The sequence below is a fragment of the Hirundo rustica genome, chromosome 3, assembly GCF_015227805.2.
Source record: "Hirundo rustica isolate bHirRus1 chromosome 3, bHirRus1.pri.v3, whole genome shotgun sequence".
Lineage (NCBI taxonomy): Eukaryota > Metazoa > Chordata > Aves > Passeriformes > Hirundinidae > Hirundo > Hirundo rustica.
In genome coordinates this window covers 6,815,479-6,834,859 of record NC_053452.1, presented here as the reverse complement: position 1 = coordinate 6,834,859, position 19,381 = coordinate 6,815,479, and the positions used below count along the sequence as shown (strand labels likewise).

The 19,381-nt window shown below is 44.8% G+C and overlaps 1 protein-coding gene across 2 annotated transcripts; it reads left to right on the top strand.

Moving 5' to 3' along the window:
• Window positions 1-914: 914 nt before the first annotated feature.
• On the top strand, window positions 915-19,014 carry LOC120749885 (myotubularin-like). Of its 2 annotated transcripts, none has more exons than XM_058419956.1 (5): window positions 915-1,014; window positions 7,251-7,436; window positions 8,458-8,664; window positions 18,170-18,296; window positions 18,952-19,014. In XM_058419956.1, exons 1-4 carry the CDS (start codon window positions 928-930, stop codon window positions 18,242-18,244), a joined length of 555 nt encoding a protein of 184 aa, XP_058275939.1. In that variant the 5' UTR covers window positions 915-927; the 3' UTR covers window positions 18,245-18,296; window positions 18,952-19,014. The 2 variants fall into 2 exon arrangements, with proteins under 2 accessions (XP_058275939.1, XP_058275938.1); XM_058419955.1 differs by lacking the exon at window positions 915-1,014 and adding an exon at window positions 3,943-4,223.
• Window positions 19,015-19,381: the final 367 nt, after the last annotated feature.

Genomic DNA, 19,381 nt, shown 5'->3' with positions numbered 1-19,381 from the left:
TCAAAAACAGGTGGATCCTGGAAAGGATGAAGCAGCAGCAAAGCTGCAAACACAGCAGTCAATTCCAGAGTCGGACAAGACACAGGCTTCTGGTGCACACGAATTTCTTGCAACAGACTGGACGGACATAAGGAAATATGCATTGAAAGGGGAGACGCTTCTGATGGGTTCAAGAGGCATGGCTATGCCAATGACTTATGATGCACAGGATGCAAACCCAAGGTAGGAGCGATTAGATCGTGAAGTCGTCAGGGATCTGATGAAAGAGCCGTTTGTGATCACGGATTGGGGTACTCCATAGTTCAAACAACTTTTAAAAGGGACATTTAATAGATATGATTTAACAACCCCTTGACCTCCAATCCCTTGTTTCCATGATCCTCACTGACTCACAATTATTATCTGGGAAAGCAAAATGGAGAAAAGCTCTTAATGAGCTCAGAGTCAAACACCAGGGGGGAGTGAATGCAGGCTTCACCATTGCTCAGTTTGGCCGGCGATCCACCACTTGACAGTCCAGCACATCAAAGCCGGAGTTTTTCCTCGAGGAGTGTTGACAGACATCAAGAATGCAGCCAGGAAGGCAATGGTGCAAATTCCACCAGCAGGAGTTACAGAAAGTAGTTTCACAGATATAAAGCAAGGTCCTTCAGAATCTTTCACCTCATTTGTCAATCGTCTCACACAAGTAGTGGACAGGCAAGTCACTGATGAGGGGGTGAAGTCACATTTGATTCGGTGTCTTGTATTTGCAAATGCCAATCCAGAATGCAAACATGTCATCAGTGCAATGCCAGGCCAACCTTCTATGGCAGAAATTCTAGAGGCGTGCAGCAAGGTGGGGGAACACCACAGCACATTGCCACGATTTTGGGGATCAGGTGGAAAGGCTGTCAAAGAAGCGTTCGCAAATTTTCGACAAAGACAATGCTACAAATGTGGCAAACGAGGGCACTTCGAGAAGGACTGTCCAGAACTTGCAGAGATCGCAAGCTCACTGGATGTTTGTCCAAGGTGCGGTATTCATGCTTGTAGTGCATGAGAACATTGTTGTAACACAGAAAATGTAAGTAAGCTGTTTTTCACATCAAGGCATACTCATCTCTTTTAGGATTTTTAGTAAAAGGTAATGCACATGCAGACAAATTGACCATGCCAATTTCTAGGACTTTACCAAACATTTTTGAACAGGCAAAATTGAGTCATGCATTCTTCCATCAGAATGCTCAAGCACTAATGGAAACTTCTCACATTTCCAAAAGTCAGGCGAAGGAAATTGTTAGTGCTTGCCTAGATTGTCAGCTTGTACAGCCTCCTGCTTCCATGGGAGCAGTCAATCCAAGAGGATTGCACAGTTTGCAATTATGGCAAACTGATGTCACAAAATATCCATCCTTTGGGAAACTCAAAAATGTTCATGTTTCAGTTGACACATTTTCAGGTGCAGTCTTTGCATCATTGCACACAGGTGAGACAGCACAACATGCTTGTCGACATTTCTTGCAGGCATTTGCATCATTGGGCGTGCCGCAAGAAATCAAAAATGGATAATGGACCAACACGTATAGGGAAAGTGCTTGACAAATTCTGAAGAGGTGGGGTGTCCATCATACCTTTGGTATCCCACACTCTCCACAGGTCAGGCAATCATTGAAAGGACACATCACACATTGAAATCCCTTTTGGACAGACAGAAAAGAGGACAAGCAGACGCAACACCATACATGCGCTTGAATAAAGCCTTGTATGGTGTTGAATTTTCCAAATGGCTCTTTTGCAGAACCAACTCCACCAATGATCAGGCATTTTTCAAACAGCACAAGAGTGAAACTGAAGGAAAATCCTTTGGTTTTGGTCAGAGAACCCAGAAAAGGGCAGATTGAAGGGCCATTCAAATTATAACTTGGGGCAGGGATATGCTTGTGTCTCCACAGCGGGTCGGACCGAAGTGGCTGGCGGCGGGGCACGTGAAACCGTACCGCAGTCCAGACGCAAGCAGAGGCGGACCCCAAGACCGGAGGAAGAGAACTGGGCAAGCAGACGTGAAGCTGGTGTCAAGACAGCAGACATCCCTTTGTTCTACATGCAAAAGAGACTCTGGGACTTGAGTTTTCTTTGGGGCTTGGGTGGTGTTGCATTTTAGGGATTCCCGTGAGAAAAAGGCCATTGAAATGAAAGAACTATCCTTGTGCCTCATTCTCTCCTTGGTTGCCTTGAGCAATGCGGCAGTTTTGCCCATGGCTCAACCAAATGAGAATGTTTGGATACCACCTGCCTGACACACTCAAAGCCAGGGAAACCCTTCTCAACAGTGTTTAGTGGGGTTGCCAGTGAAGCAAATGGCCGATTCCAGACAACATCCTTCCAGCGATTTCGAAGTCCATTGTAAATCCAGTGGACCAATGGGATGTTTGGGCGAAGTTCCTTCCTGTGGCTTTTTTTGAACCTCAGGAACTGGAAATTCTTGGATCGGTCAAATGCAATTTTGTGTGAAATTTGGCCTTTCTGGAGTGGCAACAAAATAAAACTATAGACGGTCACTCCAAACCTCAATTTTACAGAAATTCGTCATCTTGGTGTAATTACACTAAGATGTTTGAACAAGCCATCCAACCATGTTCCAGCACAATTGCCGAGAGGGAGCTTTTTCATTTGTGGGGACAAAATTTGGCCCGCAATCACCGCAAATGCCACAGGTGGTCCCGCAGCATTGGAATGCTTTCATTGCTAACACCCAACATGACATTGATTAGGGAACAAAAGTGTAGAGGGAAAAGATCTATCAAAGTGTATGATCCAAATTGTGATGACAATGTTCACACATGGAACAGGGCTCAGAGGATTGCGGTTGCACTTTTTTCACCACGGGCAGCATCAGGAGTAGCCTTGACACAATTGGATCGGGTGGGTTGTTGGCTGAGCAAACATGCCCGAGCCACCTCTCTTGCGCTGAGTGACATGTTATTAGACGTTGACAGTGCAAGACGAGCAAGTCTCCAAAACAGGGCAGTGATAGACTATCTATTGCTGACCCACGGGCATGGGTGTGAGGAATTTGAGGGAATGTGCTGCATGAATTTGTCAGATCATTCCAAATCCATTCATGAGAACATCAAGCAATTGCAGGAGAGTGTGAATCAAGCTTGGAGAGGTAACTGGGTCATGGATGGATGGTGTGTTCGATTTGTTTGACCTTTCACCATTGTGGAAGGAAATTTTAAAAAACATTTATATATACTTTCGTAGGGCTTGGTAATTCTTCTCATGATCTTGCCGTGTTTGCTTCAATGCATACGGCAGGCCATGGACCGGGTTGCCAAAGAGGTGTTTTGGTTCAAACAGGAGGGGGAGAAGTGGTAACTTGTTTGATAAGCAAGACATGGAGAGAGTAAAATGTGCTTGTGATTTTTTTTCTTTTTTTTAATAAGGATTTGGGACTACTGAACTGAAGTCTTTCTGGCTGTAGCTAGCTGTTCTAGTAATGTCTTTGTCCTTTAGTTCTGCTTTCTGCTGTATATCAACAAAGCAGTATTAGCAAGCAGGGGCAGTCAGCATGTAGCCGAATGCAATCTCTTAGGGTGCCATTTTCCCTGCATACTGAACAAGGCATGAAATATTTTTGCAGCAATGTTAAACTGGATGATGCTCAAAGCTGTAGAGTGACTGTACAGACTTACTGACATGCTGGGAGAGGAGACTCAAAGGCAGAAACATGCTTTTTGTTCCTGTATGTCTGCTTTCTAATCTGCCACGCATAAGAACATTTGCTTGAGTCTTCTTTTCACCTTAATCTTTTCCTCACTCCAACTTTTCTTGCTGGATCCAGTTGTGATATTAAATGTTCCTTTGGGTTTGGATTGAAAAAATGGGTGGAACTTCAAGCAGAGGAGAGAACTCTTATGGATTAGCTATAACCTGTAAAGTAAGACTTTCCAATAATTCAGTAGGAAATGGAACCTAGAGGGTTTTTTTTTTCCTCACTGATTATAAGAAGGGAAAAGTACATGCTTATGGATGAATTTAAAAAGATCTTTTTGAAACTGGATGGCACACAGAGTGGTGCTGCTGTAATCCTGCGCTGCGGTCAGCCCCTGGTTGCAATGAGTGGCAAGAGGAATAAAGATGAGGAAAGATACCTTGATATCATCAGGGAGGCCAACGGGCAGATCTCCAAACTGACCATCTATGATGCTAGGCCCAATGTCAATGCAGTTGCAAACAAGGTAAACAGATGCTTCTAATGTCTTCTTTTTGAAGGAAATGAGGAGGAGACTTTGAAGTTTTCTGTAAGAAGGTTTTGAGGATAGTAGTGATCTTGATATCGATAAATTTACATAATCAACAATGGAGGGTAATGGGACATGAGTGTCTACAGTAGGTCCCCAAGCAGAGTTTTCAGTACCGTATGTGGATTTCCAGACATGTCTGTTTCTCAGCCACGCACGATGTTAGCATGGGACTGAAGTCAGGCATGACTCCACTCTGCACTGGGAGGCTGCTGCAGGCTGGGCTGTGGAGCATGTCCCTGTTGTAATGACAGCCACCTCTGTGCAACCTTCAGATCCTCTGGGAAAATTCCATCCTAGGAAAGATGTGTGTATAAAGCCAAGCCCACTTACAGGCATCGTTTGCTTGGGTCTTCATAACCGTGACGTGGACTACTTCAGACTTATCCTGGCATCCAGCAGATAAGAGAAAGTGAGAAGTTAATTTGGGTGCTTGCACTCTAAACAGCAGTGTGGGTATATTCTTGGATACCTTGATACCTTGTTGTCTTCCCCAGCTACTTGTAGTTGGGTAAGGACAGAAACACTGTTTTTATTACTGGGTGACTGTTTCTTTGTTATCTGTCATCAAGACCTTCATGGGGGTCAGAATCTTATACCAGCTCAGGCTGGAACAGATCTTGAAAAGTCATCTCCTCTAACCTTCCAGGAAGAAAAGTTGTGCCTGTGGATTGATTTCTCCTCTGCTTCCCTGTCAGCTCCCTGTGGAGGATTAGCTTATTTAGGCAAGCTTAGATCATGCCAGTACACTGTGTCAGTGTTGTTTTTGGCATGGAACACAGTACAGAGGGATGTATGTCCATTGTTATACGCAATAACCATGTTAGGGGGGAGCTGGTGAAGGAGACAAATTTAATGCTTTGCCATAAGAGAATGTGCCACTCGTGGGGCTAGTCCCTCAGTCATGGGACTTCAAACACAACAGAAGGGGATGTGCTTTTCAGTACTTACTCATGTGTCCTGCACAGCAAAGAGCATGAGCTGAGCTCCCGTGGGTTTGAGACCTGAATGAAATGCTAAGTGTGCTTATCTGGAGAGAAAGAATTCTAGCTTCTCAACTGCTTTGTGGAACACCAGTTAGGGAAATGAGCCCTCTTCAGTGCTTGTGCTGAAAGGAATATGAAATGGTAAAACTTGTTTGCATCTAAGAGGTTTATGTGTCATAAGTATTCAGGTGCTTTCAGGAATAACAATAATAATTCGAGGGGGGCAATAATACTGGTAGTTTGCCGGTGCGAGTTAGGGGTGTGTATTTGTACCTGTGCAGTCTTCTTCTCTATAGTATAGAACGTAGTTTGTTAAGCTTTGTTACTGTGTTTTGTGTGTATAGCACACATTCGTCTCTCCTAGGGGCTGTTTTAACCTGAGGTTTGTATTTTGAGGGTCTGCCTCAATTGTTTGCGTTTGGACTGCACAAATCCCATTATCCTCTGCACACTGGATTTTGGGGGGCAAGACCAAAAGATGGAATCTTCTGTTTGCCTTTTGGAAAGATTGTCAGTTAGCACAACTTTGAAACAAATGGGGTAAAAAAAAAAAGAGTTTGTCCAAGAACCGCAGAAAAACTTAAGATGTCTTATAGACAAACTTGTATGTACATGTTTTAAGTAGCTCCTCATATGTCTAAATATGAATTGCTCAATCAGAGCAGTAGATGCAGTAGGGTCCGTTTCTGGGTCTGAGGGAGGAGGACATAAGAAGGTCAAATCAGTGTTGATCAGCACTGAAAATATTTTGTGAACAGCTGTTAAGATTTGTCTAAGCAAACTCTTGGGCTGTGCTACTCATGCATTGCTTAGTTCCTTGTACATAAGTCAAGATAGAAGCAGGAGCTGCAGCAGCCCTGATGCTGAAATTACAATCATTCCTCACAAAGACTTCATAATACTCAAAGAGAAAAATACACTTATTGCTTCTTTCACTGCAGAGCCTGGCAGCTCTGATAACCCCGCATCTGAGGAAAGAGAGAGCACAGAGTACTGTGTTGCTGCACAGCAGTGTAGGTGGCACTCATGGTGAAAAGCTGCACAGCGCTTTAGGCTCTTGTCTGATGTACAGCTGGTGCCTGCGATGGCATGGAAAGGCAAAATTTTTTTCTCCCAATTTATGGCGGGTTTTTGCTGTCTGCAGGAAGTGCTGCAGTTTTGCAGCTCTCTGAGCTTGAGGGAGCTGATGTTTAGTCTGAAGAAAAGGAGGCTCAAGGGGGACCTTATCACTTTTGTACAACTGCCTGAAAGGAGGTTGGAGCCAGGTGGGGTCGGTCTCTTCTCCCAAGTAACAAATGACGGGGCAAGAGGAAATGGCCACAAGTTACACCAGGGGAGGTTTAAATTGGGCATCGGGAAAATTTTATTTGTGGAAAGGCTGTGCAGGGAAGTGGTTGAATCACTGTCCCTGGAAGTATTTAAAAGGTGTGGCATTTGAGGGGGTGGTTTAGTGGTGGGCTTGGCACTGCTGGATTAATGGTTGGACTCAATGATCTTAAAGGTCTTTTCCAACCCAAACAATTCCGTGTTTATCTTTGGAAAGTCTCATTGGTGGCTTTGTGCCTTAAAATGTGTATGGATTTTCTGCTTCCTTTTGTGACCAGGCACATCCTCTGCAGTGGTGGCCGTGAAATGTTTTGAAAGAGCAGCAGCAGGATACTTTACTTATGTGGCCCCTTAATAGCTTAACAGTCTAAACATATGTCTATCTTCAGCACTAAAATTTCATTTTAGAGAAGATAGTTTAACGTAAACCTTAATGTTATTGCTAATTTACTTCTTAAAGACAGAATCTAAGAATCTTGAACATCATTTTTAAATTAAAGGTATCTTCTTCTTAACTGAACTCCTAAATTTATTTGGCCATACATTTTATCACTTTTGTCTATTTCCATGTCAAATGACATTCATTCCTTTCTTGTTCTGTTGAAAAGGGTGTCTATGGGACTAAGGTTAATTTCAGCTCTCTTGTTTGTAGGCAGCTGGGGGAGGATATGAAGGTGAAGATGCACATCCCAATGCAGAACTTTTCTTCTGGGACCTTCACAATAATCATGTCATGTGGGAATCTTTGAAGAAGCTGAAGGACATTGTTTATCCTAATGTGGAAGAATCACATTGGTTGTCAAGTCTGGAATCAACCCATGGGTTAGAACATATCAAGGTAACTTTTCCTTGATTGTTTGAAAAGTTGTTTGTCCAAATCTGTCGTATCATCCTTGCTTTCTTTGCTGAGCTTTGACGTAGTCCTAGAACACATCAAACTACTTGAACTACAAAAACAACATCGCTGAGTGTTGGCTTTTTTAGCCAACTAATCTTAGAGTATGTTACTCTAAGACTCATAACTAAGCAACAGCAGGTGACATTGAATGTTTGTTGTCTGCTTCAAGAATCTTTAGTAGAGGAATGCTTTCTTTGATCTGCTTTACGTGAGCGAGAACTGATTTATTTTGGTTTCTTGCAATACAGGCCTGCAGATGACCGTCATTGTGAAATACTAGTAAATACTTGAGTTGTGTGTCTGTGACTTATCTTGTGAATTATTGTTTTTTAAATCAATTCTTAAGTTTTGTAATTTTCATCTGGTAGCACAAATAAAATACTTAAGCTGGTAGTTCACCAGTGTTCCTGCTAGTTGGCCTTTGAATCTTTTGCCTCAAGTACAGCTGTGCAAAAGTAATTAGAGTATTATGTAATGACTCCTACTTAATAGAATTTTGATCTTAATTTAATATTTGGAAAAATAAGTAGATTAGAAGGGTGCAAGCTCTTTTTTCCAACATCTGAGATAATTCAGTCATTTAGTTCAAAGAAAGGAGTCAAATGAAATAACACTGAATTTTTAGAGAGAGTATATCCTATGGTAAATCCCGTCTTTCTTTGAAAAAGAAGCTTATGTCCTTTGGTTTATCAAGGTTACTGTTTTCTGCCCCGTTTTTTAAGAATTTACTGTGAGATGAATTTGATCTTACTAAGGGATTAGGGAACCGATCTGTTTCTCTATTTTTATGCAAGCAATTCCCTTGGTCTCCTAGGAAATTATTCTCCAGCTACTTACACTGCTCTTTTCAGGTATTTTAATGGAAACAGCATTAATTCAGATACAAAGAAAGGAAGCTATGGTTCTGATTTGAGCAGAAATAAGCTGTGTCGTTTGTTTGGTGTGTCTTGCTCCTGGGCAGCTGGTGCTGACGGGAGCCATTCAGGTGCCAGACGAGGTGTCCTCGGGCCGGAGCTCGGCGCCGGTTCACTGCGGCGCCGGCTGGGACCGCACGGCGCAGCTCACCTCCCTGGCCGTGCTCGTGCTGGACGGCTACTACAGAACCGTTGAAGGCTTTGAAGTTCTGGTGCAAAAAGAGTGGATAAGCTTTGGACACACGTTTTCATCGGTAAGAATCAGAAGATAATCGCGAAGACTGTGCGGTATTACCTTTCTGAAAAGCTTGTGGCGTTAAACTGCTTGCCTTGCATAAGGGTTTGCTAATTCCTTTCATTGGTTTTGAATTTAGATTTGAAACGTTTCCAGGTAAACTGGGCAGAACATTTGGGTTTGGACCTGTTTGATCAGTATTTTTCTTGCTGTTCTTTCTCTGCGAACTCGTATTTTGTCCTTTGCATTTTTGAGAATTGCTAGGGTCACTGTGGTTATTGAGCAATGAATCTAAGGAAGCAGAAAAATGGTGTCCTCTCAAATTCTTCAGATAAAGCTGGGACATGAGGTTCTCCTCGCTCTTTCTTTGGACTGTTTTGACTGTCACAAGAAGCAGATGAACGAGTCTGGCCGGTGTCTTCTAAGTGAGATTTTGCTTGCTGAATCCCAAATATTTTACACTTGTAATGCTGGCTCTACTTCTGTTCAGTTGTCTTCTGGGCAGGAGGTTAGAAGCTCAGAAGGTTAAGTAGCTACTTCCATAGCAAGTGCATAATATTTCACAGGTGTGTGAATCACTTTCATGGAAAAAAATTCCCAGAATATTCTGAGGCAGGGGCTCTGTTCATCCTGTTTGTGTTGGAAAACTTTTCAGAGCCTTAGTGGAAGTTTTTCTAAGTGTGGCAGATAACCATTTAACCCAGAAATCTGTAGGAGGAACCTGGAGGAGCAGATCAGGTTTCCTAGGAGCCTGTGCTGTTACTTACTATAAACATTACAACAATGTTGCTTGTTGGTGCTGGAATTTACTCTCCTTAAGAAGTTTCTTAACTTCAGTGTCAGTTACGTTGGGGTTTAAGTCTCCTGGAGAATTTTTTCCCCCCTCCCAAGTTGCTAGGAGACTAAGTGCTGAGTGCTTAACGTGGACAAAAGAACTGATAACTTAGTTTTGGGGGAGGGAAAAAAGCTCCCGGAGAGAGCGGAGGGTGGGGGGATCTCGCGGCTTTTCTTTTCTTTTTCCGGGGGGGAGCAGGGATCGGGCCACGGCTGCTGCAGTCCACGGGTAACGAAGGAGTCTGGTCCTGGGAATTCTACCATCGTTGGAGTATCCAGGAATTCGGAGTTTCTTCGCTATCCTGCTGGATTTTGGGTGAGCCGGGTCCCGCCGCCGCGGCTCTCCGGCACTGCCGCCTCTGCCTGCCGAGGACACCCCTGCCTGAGGAGGACAGTCCACCGCGCCCGGCTTCCAGCCATCAGCGCCGGAGCCGCCACCGTTTGCCCTCGGGGTTCTTGGTTCTGTTCTACTATTGTTATAATTGCTGTTGTTTTTTGTCTGTCCTGTTATATTTACTAGTAAAGGACTGTTATTCCTTTTCCCCATAGCTCTGACTGAAAAGTTTTATTTTTTAATCTTCCAAATTATAATAACACGGAGGGAAGGATTCAAATTCCTCATTTCCTAGAGAGGCCTGCCTCTCCTTAGCAGACACCTGTCTTTTCAAAACCAAGACAGTTACTTGCCTGGATATTTTGTCCCTAATGGAATATTCTAAAGATATGAATATGCTAAAATTTGGAAAATAGGCAATCTGGGAGAAATCAAGAAATGGAAAAATATACTTGTGTGTGTGTGTGTTTCATGCCCTTTTACATTTGCAAATGTGTAAGAGCGTTGCATTCATTTGGAAATCCATGTACAAGTACTCAGCATAAATCACTTCACCGTCTGCATGTTCTTGTAGGCTGTGGCAGTTTTTGATCTGACATTTGAAAGATGCTTTGAGGCTTTTTATTGTCATATTTATGTTGTACTTAAAAAAAGGTTAAGAGTCAGGATGCAGATGAAATTAGATGGTATAACTAGATTTGTAGTCAAACACGTGTGTTATGGTTTAACACAGAGCTTAAAAAGAGATCTGTGTGTTCTTCATCATTATTGATAAATTCAGATAATCTACGTTTCTTTTTGTTAAACCATTCATTTTAGTTGGGTAATCAAAGGATTTTGTTCTCCCTTAACAGGTGTTTTTTTCCAAATATTGAGGCAGGACTTGGCATGCCTTCCAGATGATTTGCTCAGTCCATTGGTTCAGGTCTGACAATGTAGCAGCAAGAAGAATGATTATTTAAGTAGTTGCTTTTTCTTAAACTGCTGTTTCCCCCACTTGCTCAGTCAAGGAGTAATCTTTGGAAAAGGCTGAAGCCACTCTTTAGCCACCTGCTGTAATCTGAGAGTACTGTATAATTTTATTTGATGGGGTATGTAGCTTATAGTGAAGGTCAGTCTTTTCTGGAGTGTTCTGTAGAAGTGGAGGAGTCACCATCCCTGGAGAGATTTAGGACATGGGATGTGTTTCTTGGGGACATGACTTAGTGGTGGACTGGTCAGTGCTGGGTTAACAGTTGGACTCCATGATCTCAAAGGTCTTTTCCAACCTTAACTATTCTATGATAAAAAATTAGAATGCAAGCAGAAAATCTTTTGATCATTCAGACTCTCTTTTAGCTTGGTAAATTTGTGTGTTCTATTTCATCTGTGGAAAGCAGGTTTTTGGGACATGTTTTATCCTTCTGTTACCCTTCCAGGGGAGAGGGAGACTGATGCCTTCTGATAATGGCCCAGCCATTCAAACCAGGTGAGGCAGTGTTTCTTACCTCTTTCACCACTCCTCTATCCTCTAGGGGGGCATTTCAAGGATGACCTGGAGCTGTTGGATCTGCCCTGGACAAGCAGGCAAGTGTGGACTCTCTGCTTCTGCTGGGCTCTGGACCCCTCCCCGCCAAAACTGCGGTTCCACCTACCTAGAAGCCTGAAAGGAACGGAGTTCCTATTAAGGCTAGGTTGCCATTGGTGAGGCAGGAGGTAGTTGTTGGTACCACCATTTTTTTGTAATCCTCCTATTTTTGGGATGTCTTGTTGTCCGTGAAGGTTGTGGATGATGGAGCCTGAGCACAGCAATAGTATGGCTTTGAAGAATGCATGAGTTGAAACATGGAGGAAGGCTAGTTGTGGGAGGTTGAGTCTGATGGTGACTATTATGAGGCCTAGTTGGGTTGAGGTGGAAAAGGCAGTGATTTGTTTGATGTCGTTTTCGGTGAGGGCGCATGTAGTAGCAAATAGTGTGGAAAGAGCTCCTAGGCACAGGCATAGAGTGAGGGCGGTTTGGTTAGTGTTAAATATAGGGGGGTTTGGATAAGGAGGAAGATTCCAGCCACTACTATGTGCTGGAGTGGAGTAGAGCAGAGAACGGGGGTCGGGCCTTCTATGGCGTCTGGAGTCATGGGTGGAGGCCGAATTGGGCGGATTTGCCTGTTGCTGCCAGAATGAGTCCCAGGAGGGGGGGAGCGTGGGCGTTTGGGAAGGGGAGGAGAGTTGTTGGATTTCTCAGGGCTTGAGGTGTAGGCTAGTCATGCTATGCAGAGAATAAGTCCAATGTCACCAACTCGGTTGTAGAGGATGGCTTGGAGGACGGCGGTATTAGCTTCTGTTCGGCCATGTCATCAGCTGATCAGAAGGAAGGATATAATGCCCTCTCCTCCTCAGCCAATGAGTAGCACGAAGAGGTTGTTGGTGACAATTAGGATTAGTATAGCGATAAGGAATAGGAGGAGGTAGGAGAAGAATTTTGTGATGTATGGATCTGAGCTATGTATCATGTTGCAAACTGTAGGCTAGACCAGGATACGAATAGGGCGATGGGGAAGACTGTGAGGGAGTAGAAGTCTATCTTTAGGCTGATTGGGCTTTTGAAGTGATGATGTATTTTCATTTCAGAGGGAAATGAGACTTTCTGTCCCTGTGTAGATATGGATTGATATCGGGATTAGGCTGATGAGGAAGGAGGTTTTTCCTGTTTGTGATGGTGGCTGGGCTGTTTTGAAGGTGGGTGATAGGGGGTGATAGGAGTGGGAGGATCAGGGGGTGGATAGGGTTATTAGGGTTAGTAGTAGGAGGGGTTTGTAGGACTAATGGCAGGTCCTTTACTTTCACCTGGACTTGCATGGGGATGAGTGGCTCCTAAGGACATTGGAGTACTGTTATCCTTTAAAAGGAAGGGGGCTGAGGGTTTTAGATCAGATGCAAGAATTAGCAGTTTGTTGGTTAAACCTCCCCTTGGCAGGTAAGAAGGTTTTAACTTCCAGGTTTAGAATCACAGTCTAATGTTTTGGTTCAACTATACTTGCATATGGGGGTGCTGGAGATGAGTTCAGGCTTGAAGATGAGGAGAATCATGGGGAATATGTTTAGGGCTCTGAGGCGGTGTTCTCGTGTGGAGGTGTTTTGGACTGATGTGATGTGGGATGGAAGAGTGCCTTGTTGTGTCATTGTTAGTATGTCTAAAGCGTATGAGGCGGTGAGGAGGATTGTGGCCTTGTGAGGAGGATTGTGAGCGAAGATCAGTTGAACGAGGTGATGATGATGGTTAGCTCTGCTCTGAGGTAGTTGTTGGGGGTAGTAGTAGGCTATGTTTGTTAGGTTGCTAGTGGTCATCAGGTGGCCATGAGAGGTAGGAGGGGTTGCATGCCTCATGTTAGTAGGAGGATTCGGCTGTGGGTGCATTTGTAGTTGGTGCTGGCTAGGCTGAAGAGTATTGAGGAGGTCAGTCCGTGGAGATGATTAGGATTATTGTCCCTGAGAAGGCTCATTGGGTTGAATGATGGTTGTGGTGACAACTAGGCCTATGTGGCTGACCGATGAGTAGGCGATTAGGGATTCTAGGTTGATTTGGCGTAGGCAAATGGTGCTGGTTATTAGTGCCCCTCATAGTGCAAGGGTAATGAAGGGGTAGTGGTGGTTGTTGATGCTCATTTTACGAGGATGGTTATTCGTATAATGCCTTATCCTCCTAGCTGTAGTAGCAGGGGGGCGAGGAGCATGGATCCTGCGATAGGGGCTTCTACATGAGCTTTGGGGAGTCCTAGATGTAGTCCCTCTAGGGAGCTTTAACTATGAAGCTATTAGGAGGGCGAGGCTTGATGCGATGCCTGTTCAGGAGGAGGTGATTGTTGGGTGTGAAAGTTTGAGGATTGGGAAGTGTAGGGTGCCTGTTTGGTTACGTAGGTGGAGGATGGCGATGAGCAGGGGCAGTGAGCTGGCGAGTGCGTAGAATAGGAGGTAAAAGCCGGCATTTAGTCGTTCGGTCCGGTTCCCTCCTTGGGTGATGAGGATCAAGGTCGGGATGTGGGTGGCCTCAAATGCGATGTAGAAGAGTATTAGTTGTGAGGCTGAGAAGGCCAGGAGGATGAAGGGTTGAACTATTGTAGAATTTCCCCATGAGATTAGACGACCGCCGATGGCCAAAGTGAAAGAGTCTGTTCTCTGGCACCAGGTGGGATTTTCCAGCTTTGATTCTCAAGTCCTGCCTGCTTTGCTGGAGACCTTTCCCGATGACTGGCCAATGCCAGAGAGAGCTGGCCCCTCCCCTGTCGGGGCTTTTTCCCCAGGGGGCAGGGCCCAGAGGCACCACCCAGTAAGGGAGAAGCAGCAGGGGAAGAGAGTTAGGTGACATTTCAGTGGGGGGGATGGGCACTGCTGGGCAAGGCCAGATAGAAAAAACATTACAATTCCGATGCAATAGTAACCCAATGAATGCATGACAACATTTCCCCTTTTCTTATTAAGTTAAGAAGGAGGAAGGCTCGGTTCATGGGACCTGCTTAGAGTTCGGACCTTGAGTTACCTTTAAAGTTGCAAAAGAAAAATGACTTTTAGTGCAAACTGTTTTGAAAAATGCTGTTAAGGAATAATGATAATGAGAAGGAGAAGGTTGGGTGCTTTCTCCTCCTCAGGCAGCACTGGCCACTTGTGGGCCCTCTGCAGGTGGTTTGCAGTTTTCGGGATGAAAGGTTTCACCCACTCAGCTGGCACCCACTTGAGATCTGTGGGAGTGGACACATAGGCATACCCACGACCCCAGGTGACCTGATCATGAGGACTTTTTGTTTTTTGCTCACTGGATCCTTGACTATCATATCTGGTGACTTTTGCTGAAAGGCAGAACTGGTTTAAAGCGGGATTATTTCATTTACCATTTACATTTTCTAGTTTTTTTGAAAAATTCCCTTTGGACCTTGGAGACCTCCCGCCCCCATTGTCCTGAAAGTCCAGAAATTGCTTCTTTAAAGGGCATTGAGATAGCCAATGTCCAGCCTGATCGCACAGGAGACGTGTTGTTCCTCTCTGGGCGGTGGCCATGGCACAGGAAGAGGAAGAACCGTGTCTGCAGCAGCAGCAGCTTTTTGTGGTGGCTTGACTCTGGAACTGTGGTTTTGATGAGCTTTTATGAAGGGAATCTTCCTGGCACACACCTGGAGCATGTCACATAAAGTTGGAGCCGCTTCTATAGACAGGCTGAGGATAGCTGCCTTGCACTGTTTGTCTGCATCGGCCAGCGCCATCTCCTCCAGGACCTGTTCCTGGGCTCCTTCATTCTCAACCTGTAACTCGATAGCTCGGGTTAACCGCTCCACAAATGTTCCTAAAGGTTCTGATGGAAGCTGCTTTATTTTACTGTAAGGTTGGTAAGACTCATCGGGCTGGGTCGCTAATTGAATTGGCAGATTCTTCTTATCAACAGCCATTTCAGGATTTTGCCAAAGCTCCGGAAGCAAATCTTTTGGAGGCCCAAGGGAACTGTAGTATTTCTTGCTAAATTTGCTTTCAAATGTTTGCAGAAGTATTCTCCTTCATCTTTAAATTTGGCCTGAGCTTTGCATAAACCCTGAATCGCTTTTTGGGGGAAGGGGTCCCAGTTACTGTGGACAGCACTCCCTCTTTTGATTGTTGATATGTGAAAGGGGTGGCAGAAAAGCTGGGATTGCTTCTGGTTCCCAGCTCCCCCTGCTCCCTCCGGGGCGTGGAAACTGGGACTGTGGGCGGGGGACCCGTGGGAAGCAGGGGCAGGGAGGGGCTGGAGGCTTGAGTCACACGGGGTGGACTCGGAGGGCAGAGGTTTGAGGGTAGGGGGCAGAGTCAGAGGAGAGGGCAGTGCCAGGGCGGCACTGAAGGGAAGGAGGGGTCTGGGGAAGAAGGAATTGTGGGAAGCGGGGACAGACAAAGGGAGAGACTCCTCATGGCTCGGGAGCACATGGCTTCGGCCATTTTGGACAAGAATCCCCTCCATCTTGTGACACCCCCCCCCACCTGGGGACCACTCAGATGGAAGGTTTGAGTACTCGGACTGCCTGCAAAGGTACAAGCTGGGGAAAAGTCACAAAGAAGTGGCTTTTTTTTTCCTTTTTATTTGCTTTTGCAGTGCAAACCTAATTTTGAAGCTATATAAAAAGCAAAATTTGCATCCTCTTTATTATTAGAGGAGCCAGATTCAACTATTTTTTTTGTTACAGCCTCCCAAAATTCTGGGGAGCTTATTTGCTCTAATGATAAATGTGGAAACTGAGAAAACAACCACAGAGTTAATTTTTCAGCTGTTCTTTGAATAATGGGTCTCGCCATCATCCAAGGCATATGAAATATGATAATAGACTCTTTTGTGAGACATAGCCTAGCACCCATTTTTGGCTCAGATTTTGAGTTTCTGTGGCCTTTTATTGTGACTGAGAAACTGAAAGGAAAAAAAGCTCGCTGGAGAGAAAAAAAAGCCAAAAGGGGAAACAGTTTCCTTTTCCACGTCCCAGGCTGCCGAAAGAAGCGTGCTCTTAAAGCACTTGGAAGGTTCACTCTGAAAGCAAGAACCTTTTTCCCTGAGGAACACCGCCTCTGAAAAAGGTTTTCCCTTAGAAAACCGAAAGTGGTACTTGCCAAAATTCCAGCCTTCCTTTCCTTTCTTTCCCAATCACTCCTTTTGCCTGAGACTGACCCTTTTTGGTGCAAAAAGAGCTTCCAGTCTCAGTTCCCAGGGTCATATTTCCACAAACATGTGGTCACCTTCTCTGGGAGCAGCTTGTCATTCGGGGGCTTTTTGCAGCACTCCGATGGGTTTTTTAAGTGCCAAGGAGAAAACTGTCTCCTGGCCTGTAGAATCCTGTGTTTCGGAGACTCCACAGCGAATGCCAAGCCTGACGGGTCTGTCTCTGCATGGGTGGGCTACGTTTCGTGACTAATGTAGCCACGTGAGATTCCTGGGCCACGTGCTCCCCAAGTGGTTCTTCCGGCTTTTTGGGAACCTTTTGTGGCTTGGAGCACGTTGCGTGCCAGTTATAGAATTTCTCCACAAGACTAGACGACCGCCGGTGGCAAAAGTGAAAGAGTCTGCTCTTTGGCACTAGGTGGGATTTTCCAGCTTTAATTCTCAAGTCCTGCCTGCTTTGCTGGAGACCTTTCCCGATGACTGGCCAATGCCAGAGAGAGATGGCCCCTCCCCTGTTGGGGCTTTTCCCCAGGGGGGCAGGGCCCAGAGGCACCACCCAGTAAGGGAGAAGCAGCAGGGGAAGAGAGTTAGGTTCCATTTCAGTGTGGGGGAGATGGGCACTGCTGAGCAAGGACAAATAGAAAAAAATGTTATAAATCCGATGCAATAGAAACGCAATGAATGCATTACAACAAACTATGATTACTGTTGTGATAAAAATTAATTTGCGGATGGGGGGGGTTCTTGTTCCAGGTGATTTTGGCTTGCTATGAGTATTAGAAGAAGCAGTCAGCACGATAGGACTAGTGGGGGGGGGGGGGAGGGCTGGAGATTTGGTCAATGGAGGTTCAAGGGTTAGGTTGGGTTTCACCTGACTAGAGTGACCTAGAACCGCGGTTCTAGATAGTACCTAGAACCGGTCCCTTGGGCTGGACCACACCCTCCCACCACCCCCCCTCCCACCCCCAGTTGGAGGGAAAACCCAGACTGGCTTTCTCCTGGAAACTGGAATGGAGTCAGCAAAGGGGAAAAGAAACCCAAGACTGGATTGCTCTCGGAGTCTGGATTGGTGTCACCTGCATGGAGGGAAAATCTGGACTGTACTCTGGGCAGTGAGTTTAAGTCTGTGTAGAATGCAAGTGCATAATTCAGGACTGATCCAATCCCACTGAAGAAGTTTTCCATCCAGTTTGGTGAGAATGGGCCTCAAGTTGTGATTTGCATCCACAGCTCCCCAGTGTGGACTTTTCCTGTGTAACGCTGGCATCAGGGGCAGAGAAATGCTCTTGGAAATGAAATTCAAAGGCAGCATCTGAGACAATGGCCTTTCAATCTGGGCTTCAAATTTCTATGGAATAACTTCAGTGCTATCTGTTACAGAATAACAGAAATCAAATGGAGACAAGCAGATCAACATGGTATTGATTTTTCTGGGGAGGATGTTCTACACAATGATCCCTTTTCCTCATTTACTGAAGCTATCTCTGTGTTATCCCTACCTCTTGCTGAACCTGCACCCCAACTTTGCAATATGTGCCACGGGTGGATTAATTGAAGATAATTTTAGGGAATAAAGAATTCTTCTGAAGCACATCTCCACCTTTGATTTCCCTGAAAACAGACCATGAACAGAAACATACTGAATCTGCATGTGGTCTGTGTTTTATTTCTAAATCATTGTTTCTCAAGTGATGCTTTCTGTTTTGTTTCCAGATTGAAAATGGAGTTGCTGAGATAAGTTTTAACAGTAAGAAAGCAGCAAGTTCTCTAGGGTATGACAGTCTGTGAGCACTGGACGGGTCCTATTTCTATATTGTGGCATCAGTGGTGGAGTCTATGGGTAAGTTGCTCTTGAATTGAAATTTGTCTTGACGCTTCTGCAAATGTGAATAGAACTGGAAATGAAAATTATGGCCACATTGAAATGCGGCACAACATCGAGTTCAGCTGACAGTGTGAAGTGGTTTTTTTATCCACAAAGCTTTATTGAACTTAAGTTTGCACTCCTGAGCTGTGAGCTTACTTTCAAAGGTGTGCTATTGCTGAAGATCAGACCCAATTCACATTCTGCCATTGTTCCTGTCCTAAAACAGCATTTAAGTTGCTCTGCTGCAGTTCCATAAGGAAGTATGCTAATGTAATATTAAAATGAAATAATGATGTGATGCTGCATCTTGTTTATCTGACATTAAAATCTAGGGCTGCAGCTATAACTCCTGATTGCCTTTTTGTATGAGTGATTTAGTGCTCAAACTAAGTTCAGCAATCAGAATTAAAAAACAAACAAACAAAAAAAAAAACACACAAGAAGAGGAAAAAAATAGCGGCTGCATTAGGAGCACATTTCCTCTCTGGAAAAACTAAAGACCTTTACTTAGGGCTGTTCCTTTTGCCAGCATCCCAAATGCTCCTAGATTCCTTAAAAAAGTAAATTCCAGTATCATCTGCCTTGAGACGTGGAAGACCAGGAAATGACATGTCTTAAATGTCCACAGGGAACTGAAGAGTTTTCCTGGGACGCAGAGTGCTGTCTCCAGCTCTGGGGCCTCCAACATGAGAAGGACATGAACCTGCTGAAATATTCCAGAGGAGAAATAATGGCTAAAGAACCTCTCCTATGAAGGTAATTTGGGAGGGCTGGGGTTTTCAGCCTGGAAAAAAGGCTTTGGCAACACTTAGAGCATCCTTCTTGTGCTGAAAAGGGGTTAAAGGAAGGCTGGAAAAAAATATATACAAGACCTTGGAATGATAGGACACAGGGGAATGGTCTTAAATGGAAAGAGGGCAGGTTTCTATTACAGAACAGGTACAAATGCTGTACTGTGAGGTGGCAAGGCAGTGAGAGGGGTTTTCCAGAGAAGTTGTGGATGCCCTATCCCTGGCAGTGTTCAATGTCAGGTTAGATGAGGCTTTGAGCAACCTGGT

Coding starts and splice junctions, on each gene's coding strand:
- LOC120749885 (XM_058419955.1), top strand. CDS start 3,951: ATGGAACCTAGAGGGTTTTTTTTTTCCTCACTGATTATAAGAAGGGAA. Junction 4,224..7,250: donor TCAATGCAGTTGCAAACAAG/GTAAACAGATGC, acceptor TCTTGTTTGTAG/GCAGCTGGGGGAGGATATGA. Junction 8,665..18,169: donor TTGGACACACGTTTTCATCG/GTAAGAATCAGA, acceptor TTTTGTTTCCAG/ATTGAAAATGGAGTTGCTGA.